Source organism: Pongo pygmaeus, chromosome 13 (assembly GCF_028885625.2).
Source record: "Pongo pygmaeus isolate AG05252 chromosome 13, NHGRI_mPonPyg2-v2.0_pri, whole genome shotgun sequence".
NCBI lineage: Eukaryota > Metazoa > Chordata > Mammalia > Primates > Hominidae > Pongo > Pongo pygmaeus.
This window is the reverse complement of record NC_072386.2, coordinates 37,875,845-37,903,775: the sequence shown is the minus strand read 5'-3', so window position 1 is coordinate 37,903,775 and position 27,931 is coordinate 37,875,845. Positions and strand designations below refer to the sequence as shown.

Here is a 27,931-nt window from a genome sequence, read left to right as displayed (position 1 = left end):
CATACCTGGCTAATTTTTTTTTGTATTTTTAGTAGAGGTGGGTTTTCACCATGTTGGCCAGGCTGGTCTTGAACTCCTGACATCAAGTAATCCGCCCACCTTGGCTTCCCAAAGTGCTGGGATTACAGGCGTGAGCCACCACACCTGGCCTGTATTTGTATTTTTTAACTGACTAATTCTCTTTACTCTGTTCTTATCCTCTACTTTCCTATCACTTATCTCTTATCCATAAGATAAGTGAAAAAGATGTAAGTTTACATGTTTCTTTTTGGAAGGCAATGCCATCTGAAACATTTGTCTTGCCTTCTGTGTGAACATCCTAAACCAACAGAGCTAACAGTTAAGTGGAAAACAGACTTTTTTTTTTTTTTTTTTTGAGATGGAGTCTTGCTCTGTCACCCAGGCTGCAATGCAGTGGTGCGATCTTGGCTCACTGCAACCTCCGCCTCCTGGGTTCAAGGGATTCTCCTGCCTCAGCCTCCCGAGTAGCTGGGACTACAGGTGCGTGCCACCACACCTGGCTAATTTTTTGTATTTTTAGTAGAGATGGGATTTCACCGTGTTAGCCAGGATGGTCTTGACCTCCTGACCTCGTGATCCACCTGCCTCGACCTCCCAAAGTGCTGGGATTACAGGCATGAGCCACTGCTCCTGGACGAAAACAGACTTCTTAAAAATGATAAATCTTTGCTTGCCTGGTGGTAGAAAATAATTTACTCCCTTTATAATACCATCATATAAACGGTTTGTTTTATATATAGATGGAAAAAATCAAGAATTTGGCACCCTAAACACAACATGAGAAGGTTTCCCTCAGTAATGGCCTCCTGAAAACAACTTAATCTTCTTGGACAAGACTCTGAACTGAAATCAATGTTTCAAAATATTTTGCTGTGAGTGATGAAGCTGTCTGGACCTAACTTCCGAGAGGCCAAGAAACCATTCTGTAATCCTGCAAAATGGCTTCTGAAGAGTCTGGTGAAATGCAACCGTTTTCCCTCACTTCGCATTTTGCTCCAACGATTCTGAGGTGCAACTTATGGATGAGATGGATTTCTTTCTGTATTGCTATAGTAAATTGTTTTTTATTGTTTTCATGGGCTTTGTAAATCTTGCCGATAAAATCCATAAGAGATTTGCTAACATAAAAGCTAACTGGAGAAACATAAAAAATAATTCAAAAATCATTTCATCTTCTTGTCAACTGGATTAAAATTACTCATAGAAACAGTAACACTAATGATAGTATTTCTTTCCAGAGTGGTAATGGAGTTTTTTTCCTTCTTATTAATAGCCCTTAATGTATCTTATGGGAACAATTAATAGACATTCTTCAAACTCCTTCAGAAAGCACAATGACAAGTGGCATTTTTAATAGCGAGATTCTCAGCGAATATATAATTCTTTGTCAATATTCAAATTAAGGCAGAAACTCTAGAGTCTAATCTGTATCTATTTCATCTTTTAAATGTGTTGAAAGGCCTCTGAGTGCATCTTAAGCAGTTGGTAAATATTTTTCACGTCATCACATACAGGAACTGGACCCCAGTTTTTCCTAAAAAATATGTATGTACAGAGTAACAGAAAAAAAATCCCCTTCAGAAAATGGAACCCATGTGCCAAGGCATGGTCAGTAAAAAATCCCTAATTTTTGCTTGTTTTATAATTTGTCTTGGGTTTTCTCTGACACTAGTGGATTTCTTTTTTAAGGCAGTCATAGTTCTAACACTGTTCGGGCCTTGAAAAATCCAATCTGGGCTGGGTTATGGTGGCTCACACTTGTAGTCCCAGCACTTTTGGAGCTCTGGGTAGAAGGATCGCTTGAGGCCAGGAGTTTGAGACCAGCCTGGGAAACACAGCAAGAACTATTTCTACAAAAGATGTTAAAAAATTAACTGGGCATGGTGGTGTGCACCTGTAGTCCTAGGTACTTGTGAAGCTGAGGTGGGACGATCACTCAAGCCCAGAAGTTGGAGTCTGCAGTGAGCCATGACTGCGCCACTGTACTCCAGCCTGGTGATGGTGCAAGACCCCAACTCTAAAAAAAAATAAAAAAACAACAGTCTGATGAAGAGTCTTTTGATATTCTTATTTCTTTCACTATTCAGCTTTGGCATCTCTCCCCCAGCACTGCTCTTGTGTTGTAGTGGTGTCAGACACAAATACACACACCCCGCTTTTCACCAATGCCTTTACTTCTTGAATGGCAGAACCTCTTACTATACTTCATTGATGTTCCAGGAGATTGAAAAACCAGGGAAATGCAATTCTTGCCTATTTTTAAACTTTGAAAATGGTGGACCTGACTGTTACCCCTTAATTATTTAGAAAGGCGACTTTCTCTTTGGAGGTTCCCAAACCCTGTATTAAACCTCACCACTGCTAAGAAATTAAATGCTTGCTTACTAAGGATAATATTTTAGGAAGAAAGACATATGAATTCAGGTACCGTATGCTTGGATAATCTTAGAAATCCCTATCAGAGCTAACATTTTTTGACCAACATTTATTACGAAATCTTCCAAAGAGGGTCTAAAATCATAGCTGCAACTTTAAACAACAATGATGATGACAATCTGTAACAAAACTTCTGATTTTTATAATGACCTTCGTGCCTCCCTCCCTCCCTCCCTTCCTTCCTTTTCCAACAATCTGTAACAAAACTGTTGGTTTCTATAATGACCCTTCCCTCCTTCCTTCCTTCATTCCTTCCTACCTTCCTCCTTCCTTCCTTCCTTCCTCCTTCCTTCCTTCCTCCCTCCCTCCCTTCCTTCCTTTTCCAACAATCTGTAACAAAACTGTTGGTTTCTATAATGACCCTTCCCTCCTTCCTTCCTTCATTCCTTCTTACCTTCCTTCTTCCTTCTTCCCTCCCTCCCTCCCTCCCTCCCTTCCTTCCTTTTCCAACAATCTGTAACAAAACTGTTGGTTTCTATAATGACCCTTCCCTCCTTCCTTCCTTCATTCCTTCTTACCTTCCTTCTTCTTCCTTCCTTCCTCCCTCCCTCCCTCCCTTCCTTCCTTTCTTTCGATGGGGTCTCCTTTGTCGCTTAGGCTGGAGCACACTAGGGTGATCACGGCTCACTGCAGCCTCTGCCTCCTGGACTCAAGTGATCCTCCCACCTCAGACTCTGAAGTAGCTAGAACCACAGGTGCATGCCACCATGCCCTGCTAATTTTTTGTATTTTTGGTAGAGGGTTTTGTGATGTTGCCCAGGCTAGTCTCAAACCCCTGAGCTCAAGTGATCCATCTGCCTAAACCTCCCAAAACTGGGACTGATTACAGGCGTGAGCCACCATGCCTGGCCATGACATGTTTTTAAAAATCAACCTCAGAGATCTAAATTTAATAAATAGTAGGAAGATATTTTTGAGATTTCTCTTTTTTAAAAAGAGAAATTAAAAAACCACAGTCACTTCCATCATGTTTCCCCTACTCATTCTTCACTTAGTGACATTAAACTAAAACATTTTTATCAGCACCATGAGGCTTTATAAAAGCAGATCTTAAAAACTCCACTGAGTTTAGGTAAAGATAACAGTATGGAGAAATAAGTCAGACCTGAATTCCCAAGAAGAGAAAGAAGAGCTTAATATGGCAAGGTAATATTTGAATTGTAAAGTAAGAATAAAAGCACTTGCATTTTACACATTCTCTATCTCCAATCATCTGTTATCTACCTATCTCTGTATCTATCTGTCTGTCAATCAATCACATTCCTAGGAATGTGACTTTCTTACATAAATCTGTTTGCCGACAGGTGCATCTGGGAAGCTCTTAGCCAAAGCAGGGACAATTCTGATTTCCCTAAGGACAGACGGAAATCTTAGAAGTGAAATGAAATAAAAACTGCAACACATAAAAACCCATCTCATGCTACATGAAAATGTAGGACACAGTTTTTAAAAGTTGAATTTTTAGATTTTAGAATCTAAGGAACTTGCAAGTCTCTCCCCCATCTACCCTCATTGTGAGCGTATTTAAAGGGTTGTGATGTGTCACAGCAGCAGGGATTATGATGCAGCACGCAGGCAGTTTTGCAATGTATGTGGGCCAAGTGCAAATCACCCATCTAGATTGTCAAAATTGAAATGTAAGAAAATGCTGGGTTCTGGGTGGGAGAGCATATAGCCTTGAATTCTCTTTCAAACCTTGCTGAATTCTCAACATCACTGGAAGCATTCCCTTTGAAAGCTGGCACAAGACAGGGATGCTTTCTCTCACCACTCCTATTCAACACAGTGTTGGAAGTTCCGGCCAGGGCAATCAGGCAGGAGAAGGAAATAAAGGGTATTCAATTAGGAAAAGAGGAAGTCAAGTTGTCCCTGTTTGCAGATGACATGATTGTATATTTAGAAAACCCCGTTGTCTCAGCCCAAAATCTCCTTAAGCTGAAAAGCAACTTCAGCAAAGTCTCAGGATACAAAATCAATGTGCAAAAATCACAAGCATTCTTATAATACACCAATAACAGACAAACAGCCAAATCATGAGTGAACTCCCATTCACAATTGCTTCAAAGACAATAAAATACCTAGGAATCCAACTTACAAGAGATGTGAAGGACCTCTTCAAGGAGAACTACAAACTACTGCTCAATGAAATAAAAGAGGATACAAACAAATGGAAGAACATTCCATGCTCATGGATAGGAAGAATCAATATTGTGAAAATGGCCATACTGCCCAAGGTAATTTATAGATTCAATGCCATCCCCATCAAGCTACCAATGATTTTCTTCACAGAATTGGAAAAAACTACTTTCAAGTTCATATGGAACCAAAAAAGAGCCCACATTGCCAAGATAATCCTAAGCCAAAAGAACAAAGCTGGAGGCATCATGCTACCTGACTTCAAACTATACTACAAGGCTACAGTAACCAAAACAGCATGGTACTGGTACCAAAACAGAGATATAGAACAATGGAACAGAACAGAGCTCTCAGAAATAATACCACACATCTACAACCATCTGATCTTTGACAAACCTGACAAAAACAAGCAATGGGGAAAGGATTCCCTATTTAATAAATGGTGCTGGGAAAACTGGCTAGCCATATGTAGAAAGCTGAAACTGGATCCCTTCCTTACACCTTATACAAAAATCAATTCAAGATGGATTAAAGACTTAAATGTTAGACCTAAAACCATAAAAACCCTAGAAGAAAACCTAGGCAATACCATTCAGGACATAGGCATGGGCAAGGACTTCATGTCTAAAACACCAAAAGCAATGGCAACAAAAGCCAAAATTGACAAATGGGATCTAATTAAACTAAGGAGCTTCTGCACAGCAAAAGAAACTACCATCAGAGTGAACAGGCAACCTACAGAATGGGAGAAAATTTTTGCAATCTACTCATCTGACAAAGGGCTAATATCCAGAATCTACAAAGAACTCAAACAAATTTACAAGAAAAAAAAAACCCATCAAAAAGTGGGCGAAGGATATGAACAGACACTTCTCAAAAGAAGACATTTATGCAGCCAAAAGACACATGAAAAAATGCTCATCATCACTGGCCATCAGAGAAATGCAAATCAAAACCACAATGAGATACCATCTCACACCAGTTAGAATGGCGATCATTAAAAAGTCAGGAAACAACAGATGCTGGAGAGGATGTGGAGAAATAGGAACACTTTTATACTGTTGGTGGGACTGTGAACTAGTTCAACCATTGTGGAAGACAATGTGGCGATTCCTCAAGGATCTAGAACTAGAAGTACCATTTGACCCAGCCATCCCATTACTGGGTATATACCCAAAGGATTATAAATCATGCTGCTATATAGGCACATGCATGTATGCTTATTGTGGCACTATTCACAATAGCAAAGACTTGGAACCAACCCAAATGTCCATCAATGATAGACTGGATTAAGAAAATGTGGCACATATACACCATGGAATACTGCAGCCATAAAAAAGGATGAGTTCATGTCCTTTGTAGGGACATGAATGAAGTTGGAAACCATCATTCTCAGCAAACTATCGCAAGAACAAAAAACCAAACACCGCATGTTCTCACTCATAGGTGGAAATTGAACAATGAGAACACTTGGACACAGGAAGGGGAATATCACACACCAGGGCCTGTTGTGGGGTGGGGGAGGGGAGAGGGAAAGCATTAGGAGATATATCTAATGTAAATGACGAGTTAATGGGTGCAGCACACCAACATGGCACATGTATACATATGTAACAAACCTGAACATTGTGCACATGTACCCTAGAACTTAAAGTATAATAAAAAATATATATAAAAGAACTTAAAGTATAATAAAAAAAAACCTAGAAAAGAATCTGGAAGAAAAAATCTGCTTTTTGGAAACAAAAACCAAATCACTTTGCCATCATACTAAAAAACGAGCAGTAAAAGTAAGGAATATGGGCCGGGCGTGGTGGCTCACGCCTGTAATCCCAGCACTTTGGGAGGCCGAGGTGGGTGGATCACGAGGTCAGGAGATCAAGACCATCCTGGCTAACACAGTGAAACCCTGTCTCTCCTAAAAATATAAAAAATCAGCCGGGTGTGGTGGCAGGTGCCTGTAGTCCCAGCTACTTGGGAGGCTGAGGCAGGAGAATGGTGTGAACCCGGGAGGCAGAGCTTGCAGTGAGCCAAGATCGTGCCACTGCACTCCAGCCTGAGGGACAGAGCAAGACTCCATCTCAAAAAAAAAAAGTAAGGAATATGTTCTTATAAAAATAATTTTATCTTTAACACAGCAACTACAAACGTCATAATGTGATTAATTTATATACCATAAACCATACTAAGTAAATGCTAGTAAATTCTTAACCAAAAAAAAAAAAAAATTTGAGAAGGTTGATAAATTCTCAGTGGCATCCCAGATCAGATTTCTCAGTGTTGGAATCAACAACATTGGATCAGCAGTTATTGGGAAAAGCTAATGATCACTCACCATTTAAAAAGTCATTATTGCTTGGTTCCACAGAATACACAAATGAAGCGAAAACTTCATTCTTCTGTGAGAGAGTATTTTAAAAATGCTCTCTATTGCCACGGTAAAGACTGTATGGCAGAAACCTCTCGGAGATGAGGTGACAATGTGAAATTAGTTCACTTGTAAATAGGGTTTTTAAAACAGCAGGTTAATTACACAAGGCAGGCTAAACTCTCAGGAGAATAACAGTGTGGTGTATGGGGCTCATAATTTCTGTTAATAAAGTCAGGACGCACACCTCACTCTTCAGGGAACTTGCTAAAAATACAACTCAAAAGGAAATAAAACTAACAAAATGAAAAGCCATTGAATCATGTCCATGAAACTGTGCTTCAGGTGACCTGATCATCCCGCATTCATATTTTCCTACTGACTCTGGAGGCCCAGCCCTAATTCACCCTATCACCCAGACTTTCCAGCCTGGAAACCTCAGCATCATCTGCAGCTTCCTTTTCTTGTTCACTTTCTATGACCAAGTCAATACCAAATCTTCCCAATTCTGGCTCAGAAAGGGCTCTCAAATCCAGCCTTGCCATTCATACTGCAGCTCATACATGGTCTACCAATAGATGCCTTGCCATCTGGGCTATTCAATAGCCATTAAAAATGTTACTAAGTACTGCTAATAATAGCATACACCTATGCAGTGCTTATAATGTGCCAAGAACGGTTCTAAGAGCATTTATCCTCACAACAGTGCTATGAGATAGACACCATTATTATTCCTGTTTCACAGAGAGGGAAAATGGATGACAGATTAAGTCACTTTTCCAGGGTCACACAGCTGGTAAGCAGCAGAGCTAGGATTTGAATTCAGGTGGTCCATCCTCAGAGTCTGTGTTATAGTGACCAAAGCACACTGCTCCTGTATTCATTTAACCCATTATTATTTTTAGTGTTGTTGCATTTTTTTTGGAAAAGATAATGCAATTGCCTGGTTCAACATTCAAAAGTTATAGAAGGGTGCATATTAAAAAGTTCCCTTTCCATCCCAGTTTCCTACCGCCCCGGCCCCTGTTCTGGAATTAAATAGCATGACTAGTTATTTGACAGCATTCCAAGCAAATGCTTATATGCTATTTCCCTTCCCCCCTTTTTTTCAGTGTACAAATATACTGGATACAATTTGGCATGTTGCCTTTTTCACTAAACAACATGTATTGGAGGTCATTCCATAGCAGTACATGAAGAGCTTCTCATTCCTTTTTTTTTGTTTCTTTCTGTTTTTTAAGACAGATGGTTGAAACTAAAGATGGGCAAACTTTTTCTGTAAAGGGCCAGATAGTAAATATTTTAGGCTTTGAGGTCCATATGGTCTCTGTCACATATGCTGCTATTGCTTCCTGTTTAAAAAAAGCTTTAGAAATGTAAAACCCATTCTCGTCTCATGGGTCGTACAGAAACAGGCTGCAGGCCAGATTTAGCCCGTGGACCACAGTGTGCCAATCCTGGAACCAACAGGTTCTTACCTCACCTCCCTTTGTCTAGTATTTTTCTATTCTGATCCCTCTTGACCATTCTAAGAGAATTGTCTTTATAAAACAAATCTCATGCTGCCACTGCTCCCTCCAAATCTTCTGCAGCTTCCCACTTCCAAGAGGGTGAAGTCCAGACTGGTTGGCAGTGCGCACAATGTCCTTCATGATCCACATACTTCTCCTCCCCTCCACGTGTATCACACCAGCACGTGTCATCATCAGCTCTTTCCCTCAATGCCTGCAACAACCTCTTTGCCCCACTATTGCCATAAACCCTCCTTCCCCCAAATCCAACCTCTAAGACACCGTGGCGCCAGGGATCTTTTACAAGTGCAAATCACATCTGCTAACTTCCAATGGCTTCTTGCTGCCCCAGACAGAAGTCAGCTACCCTATCATGATCTACAAGACCTACCAGCTCTGCTCGGCCCTCCTCTCTGACTTCATCGCTACCATGCTTCCTCCTTCCGCTCCTCTCTCTCCAGCCATACTGATTTTTCTGTTTCTGAAACAAGCTAAGTTTATTTCTGCCTTTGTGGGTGCTGTTCCTTTGGCTGGCTCCTTCTTGAACTTCAGTCTCAGTTCAAATGCCATTTCCTTGGAGGCCTTCCCTCATCTGCCAACTCACAGGAGCCTCTCCACTTTCCTTCCATCCTATCACACTGCTTTGTTTTGTTCATGGCCTTTGTGGCCATGTATAATCACGTTGGGTTGTGTTTACATTCTCTGCTTTGCTAGAACACGTGGGCATCTCCAGTGCCCAGTACATTGTCTGACACATATTAGGTAAACAATCAAAATTTTCTGATTAGATAAACAATGGAAGAAATTTGAGCCAACTTACCTTTTCTAGTGGATATCTCCTTACTCCTCACCTTGTATTTTAGACTCCAGTTCTATCATCTTTCTCTCCAATCACTAAACATGACTTTCCCTTTTAAGGTTTTACACCTTTGCACATGTTGTCATTTTGGTTCTTTCTTTCTTCTTTGAGGGACGAACTCCTACTCACCCATCAACACCCAGCTTGAATGTTGCCTCTTCTATGGAGTTTTTACATCTCCTCTATTTAGGACCAACTTCTTCCTCTGTCAGGCTCTCAGAGCACTTTGTATAGACCTCTAAGATCATACCAGGTCATAATTATTTACCTAACACAAACGTTCACTGATTATTTATACCCTGAATACTCCCCAAATATTATATACATAAAACCTTCTCACTTTACGTACAATGAGCTCCTTCAAGGAAAGGACACCTCGAATGGTGTTTTAATGATAAATATGAATACATAATATCAATATCTAGCATCTAACTCTGTAATAAGGGCTTTATGTACATTATTTCATTTAACCCTTATGATAGCTGCAATGAAGCAAGTACTGTTGCTATCTGCACTTCACAGATGAGGCAACTAAATTAAAGCTCAGGGAAGCTAGGTAACTTGACCCTGGTGGATCTAGAATTCACTACCAGGCTGTCCTACAGTGGGCCATGGTGACCTGCAGGCTGAGGTCACCTGATTGCTCTTGAGGTCCAGGTCATCTGATTGCAAGTGAAGACCTGATTGCTCTTGAACTCTGAGCCTAGCAGGGTGGTGCACAAATCTGTCCTGTTCCCCTTTGTGGAGACCTAGGGGCACAGCTCTGCTCAGAGAGGGGTCATCTGGGATTCTTTTGCTCCCCTGCAGCAAGGTCCTCCCTTGCAGGGGCACAGATGTCCCTCTGTCAGCCAGATGGAGAGGCATGGGGATGAGGCTGCCCTCTGCACACCTGTGACTGTGCCATCCCCAAGGGCAGCCAGATGTCCTTGGGGCCTGCCTCCTGCTGCCACATGCTGCTTATCCATGTGGACATAAGCTGCTCTGCCAGCTCACTCTTGAGCTAATGCAAAGGGACCACAGGGCTCTGGGCAGAAAGGTAAGGAGCATAGAAGGCAGAGGAGACAAGGGCAGAAGGAGTGGCAGGATCCTTATTCTTTCTGTTAAATGAAGAAACTTTCCTTAGGAAAGAAATACGTAATTTCTATCAGAGAATAAGGGTAACAGGCAACAATTAGCATTTTTTTTTTCTTAAGAAGTGGCTGCTAGGTTATATTGTCTGCAATCTGGTTTCTATTTGCAGGCACTGTATCACTTTTCAGCTCATTGGGGGAAATTCTGTCTAGAGAGTGCTTTCAACCTTTAGGGTAGTGCTACTCCAAGTATGGTCCTTGGACCAGCAGCGTCAGCATCACTGGGGAGCTCATTAGAACCGCAGACTCTAGGCCTCATGGCAGACCTGACAAATTCAGAATCTGAATTTTAATATGACCTCCCCAGAGAATTTGTAAGTACATTAAAGTTTGAGAAACACTGAGCTAGGTAAAATGCAAGTTTTAAAATGCCTAATTAACATGCAAGTTTGGGGCTCCAGGTCTTAGAAATTCTGATTCGCCTGATCAGGATGAGATCCAGAAATCTAACAAGCACCAAAGGTGGTTCTGCCTACATTTTGAGCAACTGTTTTCTAGAGAGTGGTGGAAATGGTACAGTTGGACGGTCCTGAGATGAAATCTCAGCTCTACCATCTACAAACTAGGTAACCCCAATTAACTACTTCATCTCACTGAGCTTCAATTTCCTCAACTATAAAATGGAGCTATTATCCGGGCGCAGTGGCTCACGCCTATAATCCCAGCACTTTGGGAGGCCAAGGCGAGTGGATCACCTGAGGTCAGAAGTTCAAGACCAGCCTGGTCAACATGGTGAAACCCCATCTCTACTAAAAATGCAAAAAAATTTAGCCGTGTGTGGTGGTGCGAGCTACTCAGGAGGCTGAGGCAGGAGAATTGCTTGAACCCAGGAGGCGGAGGTTGCAGTGAGCTGAGATTGAGTCACTGCACTCCAGGCTCGGTGACAGAGTGAGAGTCTGTCTCAAAAAAAAAAAAAAAAAAAAAAAAATGGAGCTACTGATGCCTACACCTTCAGCTGTGAGGTTAAAGGTGATAACATATGTTGATATGGTTTGGCTCTGTGTCCCCACCCAAATCTCATCTCAAATTATAATCCCCATGTGTTGGGGGGAGGAGCCTGGTGGGAGGTGATTGAATCTGGGGGGCAGATTTCCCCTGTGCTATTCTCGTGATATTGAGTGGGTTCTCATGAAATCTGGTTGCTTGAAAGTGTATGGCACATCTCCATTCCCCTCTTTTTCTCTCCTGCTCTGCCATGGTAAGACATGCTTGCTTCCCCTTCACCTTCTGCCATGATTATAAGTTTCCTGAGGCCTCTCAGTCATGCTTCCTGTTGAGCCTGTGGAACTATAAGTCAATTAAACCTCTTTTCTTCATAAGTTCTCTACAGCAGTGTCAAAATGGACTAATACATATGTAAAATGCCTAGTACTGAAGCTGTGGCAAATAGTAGGTGTTTGATAAATGTTAGGTTTTACAACTACTAGACTGAACAGTTCAGGTGGTTGTGCCATTGAATAATAGCTTGGGCCAGAGGGTGTTAATTTCAACCACAGGGACAGAGACAGCCAAAGGGGGCTCACTGAGTCTGATGGCTGTGGTTTCTCTATTACTTAACACTGACCTTAAAGACACAGAGAAAGGATCAGACTGCAGCAGGTATCGAGCTTTATCATACATTAAAAATCACCTTGGATGCTAATTAAAAATGCTAATTCCTATATGCTGCTTCCCAGTGATCCTGTTTCATCACACCTGGTATATGGCCCAGGGATCTGCATTTTCATCCCCAGGAGATGCTGATGCATGAGTCCTTTGACCTCACCTGGAGAAACAGTGGCTTAGAGAATATTCACATTCATTCAATAAATGTAGAGGCTGCTGCATGTGGGACCCTGGGGTGGCACTGGGAAATACACACAAGGATGAATAAGGCCCTACCTGATTCCTGCCCAGCTGAGAGCTGGGGCTTCCAAGGAGAATATAGGGTCTGTGCTGCCATGCTAGGATATCAATTAAGAACAACAGCCCAGAAGAGCAATGGAGAAAAGCCATACCTGGGCTTCTGCACCTTCAATGTTGTGGGAGAGATTTCCATTTTGTACAGGTTCTGAAGCATCACTGGATGGTGTCATTTCAACATCTGTGCTGGTGCTGTTTGGAAGCTCAATTTTTTCTGTGATATAATTTAAACACATACACACACACACACACAAACACAGAGAGAGAGAGAGAAAGCAAATGGAATCAATGGGGGTAAAGAGCAATATTGAAAAGAGCTTCCTAAAATGTTGGGCTAAAGCAGAGGATAGTGGTGTCCCGGGGCGATAAGGCCCAGGGCTGATATTGAGCCAAGCGGGAAAGGATTTTTACCGTTCTTCCCCATGTCTTTCATTATACGGCCTGCCCCCTTAATAGCGCCCTGGCTTCCCGCTCTGGCGTGACACTTTACCTTGGGTGCCCTATCAGCTCCCATGGTATGCCTTTCTTGAGCCTAGGCAAATTTACCAACTAGCTATTCAGGAAACATGAACATAGACATTTTAAAACCAAAACCACACGCAATCTACATAATATTGTTTACACTCTGGACTGTACCCTTCAGATATTTTCTTACAGTAATATCTTTTCTTTGATACTGTACTCTGGAAAGGATATTAGCTACGGCTTCAGGGTCCTAGACTTTACCCTGCTTTGATCAGGCTGCTATCTTAGGCTAGTTCCCTTCTTCCTCTGGGACTTGGGAACCTTATCTGTGAAATAAGAGGGTTTGACAAGTTGACCTCCAAGGGACATTATGTTGAGCTGTAATTCAGGCTCTGTGAGTGGAAACTCTTCCAGTGCCTAGGTGGCTATGGGCAGGGCAGCCTGGTGAATACAACTTAGCACACTCCACACCTGAGCATCCTATTGCAGGCAAGGCAAGGGGGAGCTGGACAAGTAATAGAGGCCCAAGGCTGTGTCATTCCTGAATCAGAGAGAACATTTAGCTAGAGTAAAGCCAGAGGGTCAGCAAGTGCAGATTTGACACTTGAGAAGTGACTCTAGGGTAATGGTTAAGCACTGGGAGTCTGTAACACTGGGAATCAGACAGGCCTGGCTTCATATTCTGGATCTACAGCTTGTGCTGTTTCACCCTTTGCAAGTGACTCAACCTCTCTGAAATTCAGTTTCTTCATCTGTAAAACTGGGGTAATGGTAACAATACTACTACTACTATTACTGTTGCTACTGCTACCACTAACAACAACAATATGATCAAAGAGTATTTCCGTAAAGATTAAATAAGAAAATGCATGTAAAACACTTAGCATAGTGCCTTGTACAGAGTAACCAAGAAGCATAAACTATTTGGATCCTTACTATAGTGCCTGCCTTTCACTAGAAGAATTTTTTTTTGTCATGACAAAGAGGAGTACCTCCAGGTGATCAATGTTCCAGCACCACTGAGGTCTGCTGGACTTCATTGCGAGGGAAATTAAAAGGTTCCTATTGAAAGCACACACTCTGGCTGTTTTGGGTCAAATCATGGATTTGGGGATGGAATGAGGCTATAGTATGCTGTCAGGGTTGCTGGGGGTATCAGAATGCTCATCAGTATCAGATCCGAGCAGTATCAGCTGCTCATCAAACATGAGAATATGCTTTTTCTTTTTCTAGCAACTTCAGAGGGACTAGACATTTCCATCACTGGTGCTTAAGAAAATAATTTGAGAGTTACATAAAAATTGTGGAGTTTGAAGCAGCCAAATTTTGGAAATCATAGGGAAATATTTATGTTTATTTATGTATTTAGTTGTGGAATATAGACACATGAATAGATTTAAATATGGAAAACCACAGAAACTCAAATTTACTTTATCTTTCCAAGTTTTTAGTAGTGACAGCGATATGTATGTGATGTTGTGCTGCATGTGGCATGCCAGTTTATCTTAGTATGCTTGATTCAGTTATTTAAATAAAAAATCATTAAGAACCTTGGGTGAATAAAACTCTGTTTGGAGAAGTCTATTGGCTGATGTGATAAAACCTTAGGCTTAGCCTGCAATGGTCACATTGACCCTAGCAACACAAAATACTGGGTAAAAGGGGAGTTAACATGTCCAAGAACAGAGATGAGCAGATGAGCAGAGACTGCCTGCTAGGCATAATATCTAACCTGTGTGTGCACATCTTAGCTTATAAAGTGCTTTTACACAGCAGGCTGAAGGTTCATAATAAAAGAAAATATGAAAATATATCTTGGACTTACTTTGAAAAGCATTAGCTAGTTACAGAGTCATTCAGAGACTCAATAACATTTTCTAGTTACAAAGTCATTGAGAGCCCCAATAACATTAGAAGAATCCTTGGCATTAAGTGTCCTACCTCCTTAAAAAAGATTAAATCCAAGTCTAAGGTTGGCCAGTCATTAGGAGGAGGACTGGGACTGAGCCCAGGAATCTAAGTCTTTTACTCCAAGCTACCTCATTCTATAAAAGACAAGTCAACAAGTGAAGCAGAAAAAATAGCTTGTGTAGTTAAATCTAAACATCACAAACAAAACTCAACCTATGCGGTAGACTTTCATGGTGTGGCTTTACATTTTTATAGTACAAAAGCAAAATATGCTTATTCTGAAAAACTTCATAGAAGCATAAAGAAGCAGAAAAAATACATATAACTCATAATCCCAGCTTTAGGAAGTAACTATTGTTAACATTTTAGCTGACTTCTTTCCAGTTTTTCTTTTCATATCTAATTGCATCTTAACTGTTTCTCAGCCAAAAAATTTCCCTGAGGTAGAAGTTGGGATAACAGGAAAGGCAGAAACTCTTCTATGGAGTGTCAGTATTTTGGGAGCAATGCTGTTGAATTTTGTCTGCAGATAATTTTAGTTACTTGGGTAATAGCTTCGTTTATAGCATAGATCCAGATCAGGTTAAATTTAGTTTGAATTTAGAATAAGAGAGCTATATTATAGTTACAGACAGGAGAGAAGGAACATCATGTTCCAATTTAAAATAAGATGCCTGAATGTCACAATCTGGTCATACAGGAGCTCTGCAAAAGTCAGTGAAAAGAGACCTGGGGGCTGTTATTGCTGAATTCTTAAAAAACGAGAGGCAGCATCATCTCAAAAGGACTCTGTCACTCAGTTCAGGAGTGACCAAGTGTGTGCCATAAGCAATGTCACAGGTATAAAAATCTGGTTACCAGTCAAGACTTACAGAAAGGGGACTCTCACCTTTGATTAAACATTAAATGACATTGCATATGTGTGCGTGTATGCGTGTGCGTGTATCCTGTTTATGTGGAATCCCTGAAATACAGTGATTTTCTATTCTTGAATGGAGATGACTAGTTAAGAGTTGGTTTTACTTCAGGTTCCTCAGAGAATAAATTTCCTCTTCTTGGACTTCTAGAGTTACTGGTGACATACTGTGTCCACGCATACCCTGTACACACTAGGGCAAGAGGGACTCATTTCCTGTTGCGCAGGGAAGGGCTGTGCTGCAGCGGTGTGTGTCTGCACTGAGTCAGGGGTGCCCACACTGGTCCTGGCTCCCTGCTCCCCTCGCTTCCCCCACGAAAGGTATGGGGTGGATGTTTCCCTGCACTCACCCACGTGGTTGGCAGCCCCATTCTGCCGCTCGTTCTCATCCACATGACATTTCTTCTTGGCGATCTTGTGGAGAATTGAAGCCTTTTCTCTGAACCTCCCTGAAGCAAAAGAAAGTGGCAGGAAGGAGACACAATGAGAAAGAAGATAGAGAGTCTCAGGGCCAAGCAGGCATGTGGCCTCCTCAGTCACGCTGCACTAATAGCATGACCACTCCATTCTGTCCAACCCCAATGCACCAGGACCTTCCTGAAGGGTACTTTCTTGCCTTTGTAGATTTTTCAGCCCAATTCTCTATTTGAGAATCTCTTCCCTCCCTTCCAAGGTGCTCACAAAGTTAACAAAAGCACCAAGCAACACTAAAGCTTCCCTACTGCTGAGATCCAAAACAGGTCTAGAGAAACAGAGCTGCTCTGGAGGCATGGCCATTTCTCTGAAATTAAATGCTCATTCCAGACCAGATTTTGACAATGGGCTGGGAAGGAAAGCCAAGCCCAGGGGTCCTTTGATTTGACTTCAGTTTTCAAACATTTACACGTTGAGTATTCCTAACTGAAAAAACCAAAATCTGAAATCTGAAACACTTCTGGTCCCAAGCGTTTCAGATAGGGGATACTCAACCTGTCTTATAATTAACATTGCTGTTTCTAAACGAGTCAGGAACATGCATCACAGCTTTCCAAATTAGCTGAGTCAGCTGCAATTAAGGCATCAAGAAGGCAACTGATTCCATTTGTGGATTTAGGGCAAGGAAGGATCAACTGAGTGCAGCAAGTAATGTTGGTGATAAGATGCTTTGGGAATTGTGCTGGACATGCATATTTATAGCAGCACAATTCACAGTTGCAAAGTGGTGGAACTAACCCAAATGGCCATCAATCAACGAGTGGATAAAGAAACTGTTATACATATATATTATATATAATGTATATTATATTATATATAATATAATATATATTATATATAATATAATATAATATATATTATATATTATATAATATATATTCTATATATTATAATATATTATATATATTATATTATAATATATTATATTATATTATAATATATTATATATTATATTATATATATTATAATATATAATATATATTATATTATATATTATATATATATAAATATTCCAACATATATATATATGATGGAATACTATGCAGCCATAAAAAGGAATGAATTAACAGCATTTGCAGTGACCTGAATGAGATTGGAGACTATTATTCTAAGTGATGTAACTCAGGAATGGAGAATCAAACATCATATGTTCTCACTGATACGTGGGAGCTAAGCTATGGGGATGAAAAGGCATAAGAATAATACAATAGACTTTGGGGACTTGGGGGGAAGAGCGGGAGGGGGACGAGGGATAAAGGACTACAAATATGGTGCAGTGTACATGTGGTTGATGGGTACACCAAAATCTCACAAATCACCACTAAAGAACTTACTCATGTAACCAAATACAATCTGTACCCCAATAACTTATGGAAACATAAAAAAAGTTACTAGAAAAATGCCATTCTCAAAGTAATCATTTTAAACAGCTGTACCACAGGTGTGATGTTTCATTTCTTCTTTATTATTGACATAAGAAGTAAATGCATGCAATAAGCCAAAAAAAAAAAAAAAAAAAAAGCAAGCAAAAGTGCAGAGATCAGGGAAACAGCACATTCCTCTTTTTTTAATCCTTTATTTTCTTCCTTGGGAACAATCAAGGTATAAAAAAATTCTATTTTAAACTGATTATTGCCTAGATTCAGATATAATGAGTATCTCAAAACACCACAACCCCTATAGTTTTCCCACTATGTATTTTTTTGCCAGCTGTGTTCCCTAGCAGCATATTAACAGGGGATCTCATTCTACTTTTTTATTTAGAACCAAACCAAACAAACACGTTTCTCCTGGAGAGCTTCTTTTCCTAGGATAAAGCATGGCAGATTGGCACCCACTGCCCACCTCCATGGTTTGGAAACATGGCGTGTGGTCATAGTGATGACTTGTGTGACTGGCTGGGAGTGACAGCACCTGTAAACTAGAGTCAGATCAATGGACTCCAATGGTGAAAATGACACAAGCTGTGACCCTTTCTGCTCATGGCTCCATTGGTCACAAGCCTGGTCTCTTTGCCACAACAAAGGCAATCTCTAGGCCATAAGTACCTTAGTCTAGGCAATAAATATGAACCACTGAGTACACTCTCAAAAGAAGTAGGAAAGAAAATACTTCATGGAGAAAAGGAGGTTGGTGTGTGGCTTGGGCTTCCTAAGGAGTGAGAAAGAAGGATGAGGTGACAGGCACGACTCCATCCATGAGGAATGTTGAAGGTCAGCATTAGATTCACCACCTTGGAAGGTAGCTTGAATTTGGTTGCTTCTATTTAATTTCCAAGGGAAACTCTGGGAAGAAAAAGGGAAAAGAAAGAAATCCTGGAGACTAGGAAAAGGAGGTGGTAAAGAAGAACAAGAAAAGAAAGAAAAAAGAGAGAAAAAGAAATGCAAGGATGGAGGAGGCAGGCAGGGGCTATGATTGCCTGAAGGTTGTCCAGGCTGTGTGGATGCAAGATACTTTCCTGGCTGCCAAACCTAGTCTTATTTGAGGACTAGATAAACAGATAATAAGAGTGAGCTTGAGTACTCTGCAGTCCTCAGCCTAAAGAGGAGTTACTTTTTGCAGAAGACAACTCCAAAAAGTCCCAAATCACCTGGTTTTCCACCCAGAAGAGGAAAAAAGGAGGTTCTGAAACTTTATTGGAGATGATGCTTCTTCTAATAAAACCATCCCATCGTGGTCTCAGGGTCATTGTTTGAACTCAGAACATCCTGCCACTCTAAGAAATATAGATGATCAATATTTGCTATTTTAAAATTATCTGTAAGATAATAATAAAGCAGGAAAGCATTCAGAAGCGGCAACAAATAGGTCTGTGGAAATAAAACCTAAAATAACCCAACTCAAATAATGTCCTAAAGTCATGAATCATGACACAGAAAATATTGGATAGAAACAAGCTAATGACATATCACTTGTGGTTATAAGAATCTTTTCAGAGTTTAGGTGTGTGCCAGAGAGAAATGATAATAAAAGGGACCCAAAAGCCTGGAAGGGGAGCCATGCCCTCTGCCAGGAAGCATCTTTCAGAATAGTGTTGGCTGCTGGCACTCATGGGCTGGTTTTCCCCAAATCTCCAAGGAAAATCTAGGAGAACAGGGTAGGAGATAACCCTAGAATTGGAATTTTATAGGTTCTCAAATATCTTACAGGCCAGTGAGACTGCGTGTTACTCTTTTCCCACTGCAGCAGCACCTCAGGTTTTCTGTGCTATTGAACAGTAAGAGGGATTAGCCTTATTTGTGTCCTCTTGCTGCCTTAGGGGCAGCAAGCCAAAGCAGCAAGCCTGGTTGGGAGCTGTCTTCTCCACAGACCTCTTCAACTTCTTCAATTCAACCTCCCTCCTAGATGATTCTTTGTCACAACTAATATGACCTGGCAGCCATTCCACATCCTAAGTGCTGACAATGGCTGCTCCATAGGCTAGAAGGATTTTCCCTTAGTTTCTAGAAAGGCAGCAGTTGAGGGCCCACCTTCAGAATGTGGCACACATGTGTAATCCTTCAGGGTGGTGGGGCAGAGCCTGACAAACCAGATTCGCTGATTCCAGCCCACTGGATACCCCTGAGATCGTCACAGGGCACCTTTTGAGAAATGCTGTGAGGATGAGGCTAACAGGATATATGTGAGCATGAAGGACCTGGGGCAGAAGCCAGCAGAGAACCTGTGATTTTTGAAGTGATCCTCTCTGCCTTGGGGTAGGAAGACATGGCATTTTCAGGATCTGTTCATTCCCAAGTCACAAACTGTGAAGAACAGCAAACAGGGTGTGTGTGTCGGGACAGCACAATTTCATGGTTAAATGGAGGTTAAATGGATGTGGTTAAATGGAGGTTAATGGCACTGAGAGGCAGGTAGATCTGAGTTCAAGCCCTAGCTCTCTCACTGTCTCTGCTGGGTGATTTTTGGTGAGTTTCTAAATATTTCTGTGCTTTAGTTTTCCCATCTGTTAAGTAGGGATTCTAGTGGTATCGGCTGATCTGAAGTAGGGATTCTAGCGGTATTGGCTGATCTGTTAAGTAGGGATTCCAGTGGTATTGGTAAAGTTACTAGTGACATACGATGTCCATACATGTCCTGTACTCACTTGGGGAAGAGGGGCTCATTTTCTGTCTGTCATCCAGGGAAGCGCTGAGCTGCAGGGGTCTTCTGTGAGAAAATATGTGTAAAGGGCTTATCACAATGTGTGGCATTGAAAGAACTCTGTAAGTAAGAGGAAAAAGAGAATCAAACAGAATCTAAGGGTGATGTGGTCCTGAGTTGCTGTAGGAGAATTGTTGCCATCCTCTCTTCTCTCAATCCACACAGGCCGAGCTGGAGAATGAGCCAGATTCAGACCCAGGAGTTTAAGCATACAGGGCCTTGTTGGACTGGTGTACAAGTTTCAGTGAATCCCCCAAAACTTGATTAGAAAAAGGATCACTTTAGATCTTTCTGCAATTGAGAAGGTCAAGGTGATAGAGCTTGCTTTCTGGGCTTAAAAGTTGATACCTCTGCAATCTTAAAATGGGGACATGATGATCAGCTTTCCCCCATCACCTGCAGGGCCAAAATTCAGACCAAGGGACTACTGCTGCAGCAAAATGGAATTGCTCAAAAGAACCTCATGAAGCACCAGGTTCTTAACCCCTCTCCACCTCAGGTCCAGAATGAGTAAGATGGAGCTAAGAAGATCATCCAGCTAAAACAGTCCTTGGAAGGTCCAATGGGTTAATAGCCATTGCATGTTTCAGTGGCCTCTGATAAACAGCAAGTACTTAGGAACTGCTATTCAGAAAGGGTTGCTATTATTATGGAAGTGGATGACAGGAAATTCTTCTCCTAAATTACTGAAAAGAAGATTGATATTTAAAATAGAATTGATGCCTAGCACCTGCAGGTGCAGACCTTGGTGGTAAAGGGATTGCTCAGATATTTCAGGCACAGATTCCAAATTGCCATAAAGGGTGGCATAGAGGAATGAATCTAAGAAATGATTGTGTAACATTGTGCCTGCAGAAAAAGAATTATGATATTTTTGAGTACTTTTCAAGGTGAGTGAAGGAGTTATTTTTAACATGTTTCAAGGCAACTTTAAAAAATATACTCTCTTGTGGTCCAAACCCTTAAAGTGTTGTATTTTTACATAGCTACAGATATTTGTATAGTTAAAAATCTCAGAAATAGCAAACTGCTCAAATCGTGAGGCACCTACGTCAAAACCTAGTATATAATTTTAATATAGTTTAGCTTGGTCTGAAATTTGCAAAAGAGTACCAGCTGAGTGTCCTCAGAGGAGTGTATGTTGAGGGGGTGGTAGGGAAGTGCGGAAGTAAAAGATCCAAGCATAAGAGCCGAATGTGAATTTCGAAAAACAACCAGCAATCAAAATCCTTGACCAGATCATTCTGACATAAAACAGAAGCTTCATGCTGCATGGAAAAACAACGTTTGGAGGGTCTGTTCACTCAAAGGAAATGAATTTGTTTCTCTTCTGCTGTTAATTAAACAGCCCCTTGGAAATTCCCTCGCTCCCATCTTTCCCACCAAGTCTGTAATAGGCAGAGTTACTGGGGTGGTGATCAGATTAACTTCCAGCTGCTACAGAACATTCTAAGCATCTGCAACACAGAAACAATGATGGGACAAAAGAGAGAAAAAGATGCAAAGAGAGTGGCCACACACACCTCGGTGAACAGACCATGGCTTGGGAGAAGAAAGGAAAAAATAACACAGGAAGAAAAACTAGAAATCAGCCTTTTAAAATCTATTTTTGTGTTTTCAGTTCTGCCTTTCTTGTCTCTTTCTTTGAAGTTTATGGCTTGGCAGGTAGCTTAAAAAGCAAAAGTGTGTCTGAACTTTCCTCCCATTTATTCCTTTCCTTTTTTTTCTGGAAGCAGAGACTTAAGTTAGGCAGAGACTTAAGTTAAGCCTTCATCACTCTCAGAAGGCTTGCAACAGAACTGATGTGGCATCCTGGGCTCCCCTGTTTCTCTCACACCCCACATGCCATCTACCAGCAAATCTGGTGTCTCTATTTTTAAAATTTTTCAGAATCTGACCACTTCTTCCTTCCACCCCTTTCCCACTCCCTGCTCCGCACGCCCACCCAACCAGCACCAAGTCACACAGGAATAATTCTGCTGGTCTGAGTCTCCCCCTTCTACCCTTCCCTCTCCGCCCCGGCCAGTCTCATCCCAGCATCTGTAGTGATCAGTAAAACAGAACATGGCACTTACTTCTCTGCAAAATCCTGCAGTGGGTCCCTAGGTCAAAGTGAAAGCCAAAGTCTTACTGATTCTGTCCAGTGAAGCTCACCCTGACTGCCCTGATCTTGTACGCTACCCCTCTCCTCTCTTACTGCTCCAGCCACGCTGGTCTCTTTGCTGTTTCTTGAAAATGCTGTGCACCATCTCACCTCTGTGCCATGGCATTGTCTGGCCCCTGTACCTGGAGTATTCTTCCCCCAGAGGTCCACAGAGCTTGTTCAAATGTCACCTCATTGAGGCTTGTCTGAGCAGCCTATTGAAATCTATAGCTTCTCTCTCCAGCATTTCTTATCCCAGGTTTATTTTCTCTAAAGTAGTTATCACCGTCTAATATACTATATCATTATGACTATAGATTATTTGGTGCTTTCCACTGAGAGCAGACAAGCTTCAAAAGGGCAAGGCTTTTCACTGGTTTTGTTCACTGGTATATCTCCAGTATCAGACTGGGTGCAACAAATCCTTGTGTTCATGGTTTCTAGGCAAGTAGATGAGGTTATGACTCTGTGATGTGCTTCCTGTCGGCCAATGACCCAGAGTAAATGTCTTTAGGACCTCCAAGCCCATGGCCCCAGTGGAACTGAGTGTCTACCTATGGGGCCCCAGGAACTTTCTAGAGGTAAGTAGGAGAAAAATGGGGTGTACCAGGTATTCATACTCCAGTGGTGGAAGGCGGGGGAGACACATCAGTTGTCCCCCTCTGCACGTCTCCAAGGTCAACAAGGTGCATGTGCAAAGAAGCCCTTTCCATAGGACAGAAGGTTAGGTGAACACCATAAAGATCAGGGCAGGGAAAGTTGGGCCTTGGCTCCTCATTTTTTTTATTAAGCTGCCCCTCATTCATCAAGGCCTAACTCAATGTCCAACCTGAAGGTTTCTCTGCACACATCCCTCTTTTCCAAGTGGAAACCCATCATTCTCATGGCACTTTGATTGTACATGTTACAGTCCTTATTTCAGCTTGCTGCCCACATGCCTGCTTTCCCCAGCAGAGAGCAGTCTTCTCTGGGAAAGGGATCTTCCCTCTGCCATCTTTAGTATCCCTCGACAAGTGTCCTATAATCATGCCTCACCCATCACAGGCCTACACTGTCTTGCAGTGAAGCTCTCACTATGATCAGCTCCTCTGGGAAGTCAAGCTTCCTTTCAAGTTAGTACAAGTCACAAACTAACACACAGCAAATAGTAAAAAACAAACAAACAAACAAACAAAAAACTGTGCTATGTACTGGGCTGTATTTGGTGAATAAGACAGATCTGGCTGGTCCCCTTGTAGAGTCCATAGCCTGAAGTGAGGAAGAGATTTCAGATTTGTGCTCTGATGGATGGTGGAGGCCTTCTTAGGAGGGTATGGAGGCCCAGAGAATAATAGTGAAAGTTCCTCCACACAGGATGCCACCTAGCAACTAGAAGAAACAAATCTCCTTTTATTCTACCAACTATCTTACTGGAACAGTTAATTTACCTAATAGAGGCAGGCTTAATTTTTATTCTTAAAAGCAAAATTTTAAAGAAATTTTTATTTCTTAAAAATAATAATTTCATCTTAAACAAAACCACCAAAAACAGAATTTTATTTATTCCCAAATCTGTTTTTGAAGTACAACCTCTAAATTGTTTTTTTCTAATTTTTGTGATGCATGATGCAAACTACTTATTACAGGGCTATACTGATATTAGTAAAAATTAAATTACTCTGTAATAAAGTATTTTGTAAAGTGTCTTTAGTAAATATTTTGTTAATGAACCACATAATAGAGATGATTAACAACATTATATTAGATTTACAGACACAACCATAGGAGTAGTTTCTGTAATTAATGAGAATATATACATAATTATTTCTCAAGTGGTGACCAAACCCATTATACAATGAAATGAGGCAGCTGAATTTCCTTATTAGAACTTTTTCTCCCCATTTATGTCTGCTTAGCATAAAAAAAGACTTTTTTTCCTCATTTCCTCTACACTCATTAATTGGAATTCTGAAAGTAACATCTGTCTTGTCTCTCTTACTTATGTGTTCAGTTATTTATTTACATAGTATAAATGTGTGCATATTTCTTTTATTCTGTGGGCCCACTATTTATTCAGTTAATTAAATTGTTTCAAGCTTGACCACTGGGATATTTTTCAGATTGGCTTCTGTGTTCAGTCAACAAGCTTCATCCTTTTCAAAGCATTTCTTTATTTTCTGGCATCACAAGATGTTTCAATATCATTTTGTATGTTTCCTGGTTCAGCACTTGGAAGTAATCACTTCTCCAGAAGCACTGACTCCTTTTATTGGAAAATGGTATTTAGTAACCAAGATCTGAGAACTATGTGTGCTTATGGCTACTAAGATGTCATTGCTCCTAGCCTTTCTTAGTGGACAGAGCTAAGAAAGATATGCATGTATACTGAATTATGCATATCTATATCTATATTTATCTCTGTAGCTATAGCTGTCTATCTATTTATGACTTTTGGGCTTTAATTGTAATAGAAGTAACTAATATATTTTTCTAGCAGCTTTGCACTCCAGTTCCATTTAAACATTTGCTTCATTTGAGAGCCTTCCTGATGCAAAGGGTAAATGACAAATCCAGTGCTGTCTTTTCATATGGTTACCCACGTGTGCCCATTCAGGCTTTCTTTAATAATGTTCTATAAGAATGAACTTTGTGGCCACCCATAAGGGATGGATCAGCCCAAATGTGAATTTGTTCTACCATCTTTCCTAGCAGGGTCACCTTATCATTAGAAATATGAACGTGCTTTTGTAATTGGTCTCCCAGTTTTCAATTGCATCTCCTGCATCCTCCTGATTTACTCTTCACAAGGCTTGGAATTCTCCATACTTCTTATTTGTCTTATTTCTTTTTAAGAAACTTAAGGAATTTCTCTTATTCCTTTTCAAGACTCTGCTTTAGGCATCTCATCCTTTTGGAAGCCTTCCCTGAGTCCCTCTCCCCCATCATAGCACCTGATACCTATCCTATCATGGCACTTGTCATACAGCCTCAAAAGTGTTTCACTGACACTCTCCCCAACTAGCCTGTGGGGCTCTCAAGGATAAGGATGCTGTTCTCCATCTGTGCCCTCAATGCTCACTGCCTAGGCTGGTCCTCACAAGTGTTTGTGAATATAGCAACATTAACACAAACAACAAAGAATATGACATTAGTGGCTGTGGGTGTGAGAAAGTGCTCAGATTTTTCGCTATATGAAATGATATTCTGCGCTTACCCTCCTTTTTAGGGGTACAGAAAGAAGAAAAGCCTAGAAACACATTGCGGGAAACCTGCCAGACTTTCTGCTTGATTGATGCTGTGGTTAAGTTTCCAAAGACTAATAGCGTTTATAATTAATGTTTATTTTAATACCCCCTCCATTTTTTATAAAAAGATAATCTAATTGAGTTCAGATGTAATTGGTATTTTACAAACCAAAAAAACTCCCAGCAGGTATCAGACTGCAGAATATGATGTTTCAGGAAAAGGGCCAACTTACTGATCATGGCCGATTCTGACAGTGCTTGAGAGCTGATGTTCTTTATCATTTTAGATCACCTGCTTCATTGTTTTAGGAACTTAATCTTTTGAACATTTCAATCTCATATATACAGATACAAATGGCTCACACAAAGATATTCTCAGAGGTTTGCCTTATTCTCAGATTTGGATTTCTGAGCCAGGTAGAGACTGCTAGACAGAAGCTTTAAATGTCTTCTTTTGTTCCCATGCCTGGAACTCTGGATGTCTAAGAGATAAACGAATGAAGAATCACTTTACTAAAAAGGCAGGCCACATAGCCTAAGACCTGCCAGCATTTAACCCAACTACCTCCTAATGGGCATAAAAATTCTCTTCAGAGTTATTTTGTCAAAGCCCATATTTTGGGTATGTGTCTCTGCAAGTGGGTTGTGACATTATTCGTTTGGGGAGAGTTTTGATCTGATTTACTGTATCTGGAAAATAGTAGGTGCTCAAGAAATATGTGTTGAAAGATTATGATGACCTATATATAAAAAACAGAATCAAACAAAATAATTCTTTCTTTTGAGGAACCTATATATTACCCAATCATTTATTTTATTGTAAAGTAGAAGATTTTATATTTGGCTAACATGTATTCAGTAGTTGCCCCTATTTTGTGAACTTATAGCATGTATTGTTCTGTAGGTTTCATATGTCTATGAATTTTCACTTAATCTGAGTTCTTAGTTTCTATTTTAATTTTAGTCCTCCACTTTACATTGTAATCTGGTACCTGTAAATCTCATTTGAAATGTGGGTTAGCAGCAGAAGCGCTGGCACATGCTGAGAGTCCTTAACTAAAGGCTTAGAGGCCCATGACTAAAATGAGATGATTTGGTTTACTTCAGATCTAATCAAAAGAGAAACTTACCATGCCTAATTGAACATGCCAGCCTCCAAGTATAACAAATTCCCACCTTTTTTTTTAAAAGAGCTTCATGGTTGGGGGGAATCCTATTATTAATTTATAATAACAGATTCAAGTTTGACTGATGAAGGCAACTTAAATCTTCATCTCTAGAGATGTCAGTAACACACAAAAAGAAGCATCCACAATTTGCCTTCTGCTGCCATTTAACACCTTCTACATATGCAATGTGACAAAATCTGCCTTTCTTTGCCAAGTCCAATCTTTCTGCTTTTACTGCTGACAGTTTAGATCATGAAAATAAGATGCAATGAAGTTTGAAAAGCTGGATGTATTCTAATTAGAAGAATTCCTTGGTCCTGGTTTTCAGGAAGACTGTGGCTTTACCCACATAGCTGGTTTGGTCTTTCTAACAGACCTGATGCTGGTTGCTAGCTGGTTAGCCTGGTTATGCACACAGACTAGCCTGCTGTCTTCCTAAGATCCAGCCCCAGGGAGATGCTTATAAGAATACATCTCTGAAGCAGTAATGTGGCTAGTACTGGTTCAATACAGTTTTTTTCTTTTTTTCTTTTTCTTTTTTTCCAGATAAGGCCCAGGCTTACAGAGAACATCTATTCAAGTGCCCAGAAAAATCCTCTGGTTATGAAAGTTTGAATTGTATGAGTTAAGCCATAAACTTGGGATGAATGAAAGATAGCACGATATCGGAAATGGTGTCTGTGCACAGTAGGGGCTCCCTGCTTTGGTAATTGCAAGGTAGAAAGTCAACTTGCAGTGTGCTTCTCAGACTTTCTGTAGGGATAGCAATGATCTTGAGGTATGAAGGGCACATACTGCAGTGGAAATTGGAGATTCTGTGTAGGAAACTGGCCTTGTCATTTAATTTAGAGAGGTCAAATACCTCTACCATAACTGCACTCTGTATTTAACTCAACTGTGGTAAAAACTCAGGTTTCTAAAACAAGTAAATTAGAAGGTAGTTATATTATAAAGGCTTATGTGCTTTGTAATGAAGTCAATCTGAGTCTCTCTTCAAAGGACTTATTTAAATTTGCCATCTGAGGCCCCGCGTGGTGGCTCATGCCTCTAATCCTAGCACATTGGAAGGCTGAGGCAGGTGGATCACTTGAGGTCAGGGATTCAAGACGAGCCTGGTCAACACGGT

General features: G+C 40.8%; 1 protein-coding gene across 4 annotated transcripts in view; it reads right to left on the bottom strand.

The window, feature by feature from the left end:
• SLC24A2 (solute carrier family 24 member 2) overlaps window positions 1-27,931 on the bottom strand; it is a 428,870-nt gene that overhangs the window by 54,154 nt on the left and 346,785 nt on the right. For 3 of the 4 annotated variants that reach the window (XM_063650502.1, XM_054502072.2, XM_054502073.2), the window contains 2 exons: window positions 16,006-16,104; window positions 12,459-12,577 (listed from right to left, as the gene is read on the bottom strand). In XM_063650502.1, the coding sequence (XP_063506572.1) occupies window positions 12,459-12,577; window positions 16,006-16,104 (218 nt within the window). The remainder of the gene's footprint in view (window positions 1-12,458; window positions 12,578-16,005; window positions 16,105-27,931) is intronic. The other variant, XM_054502074.2, reaches the window with a different exon arrangement.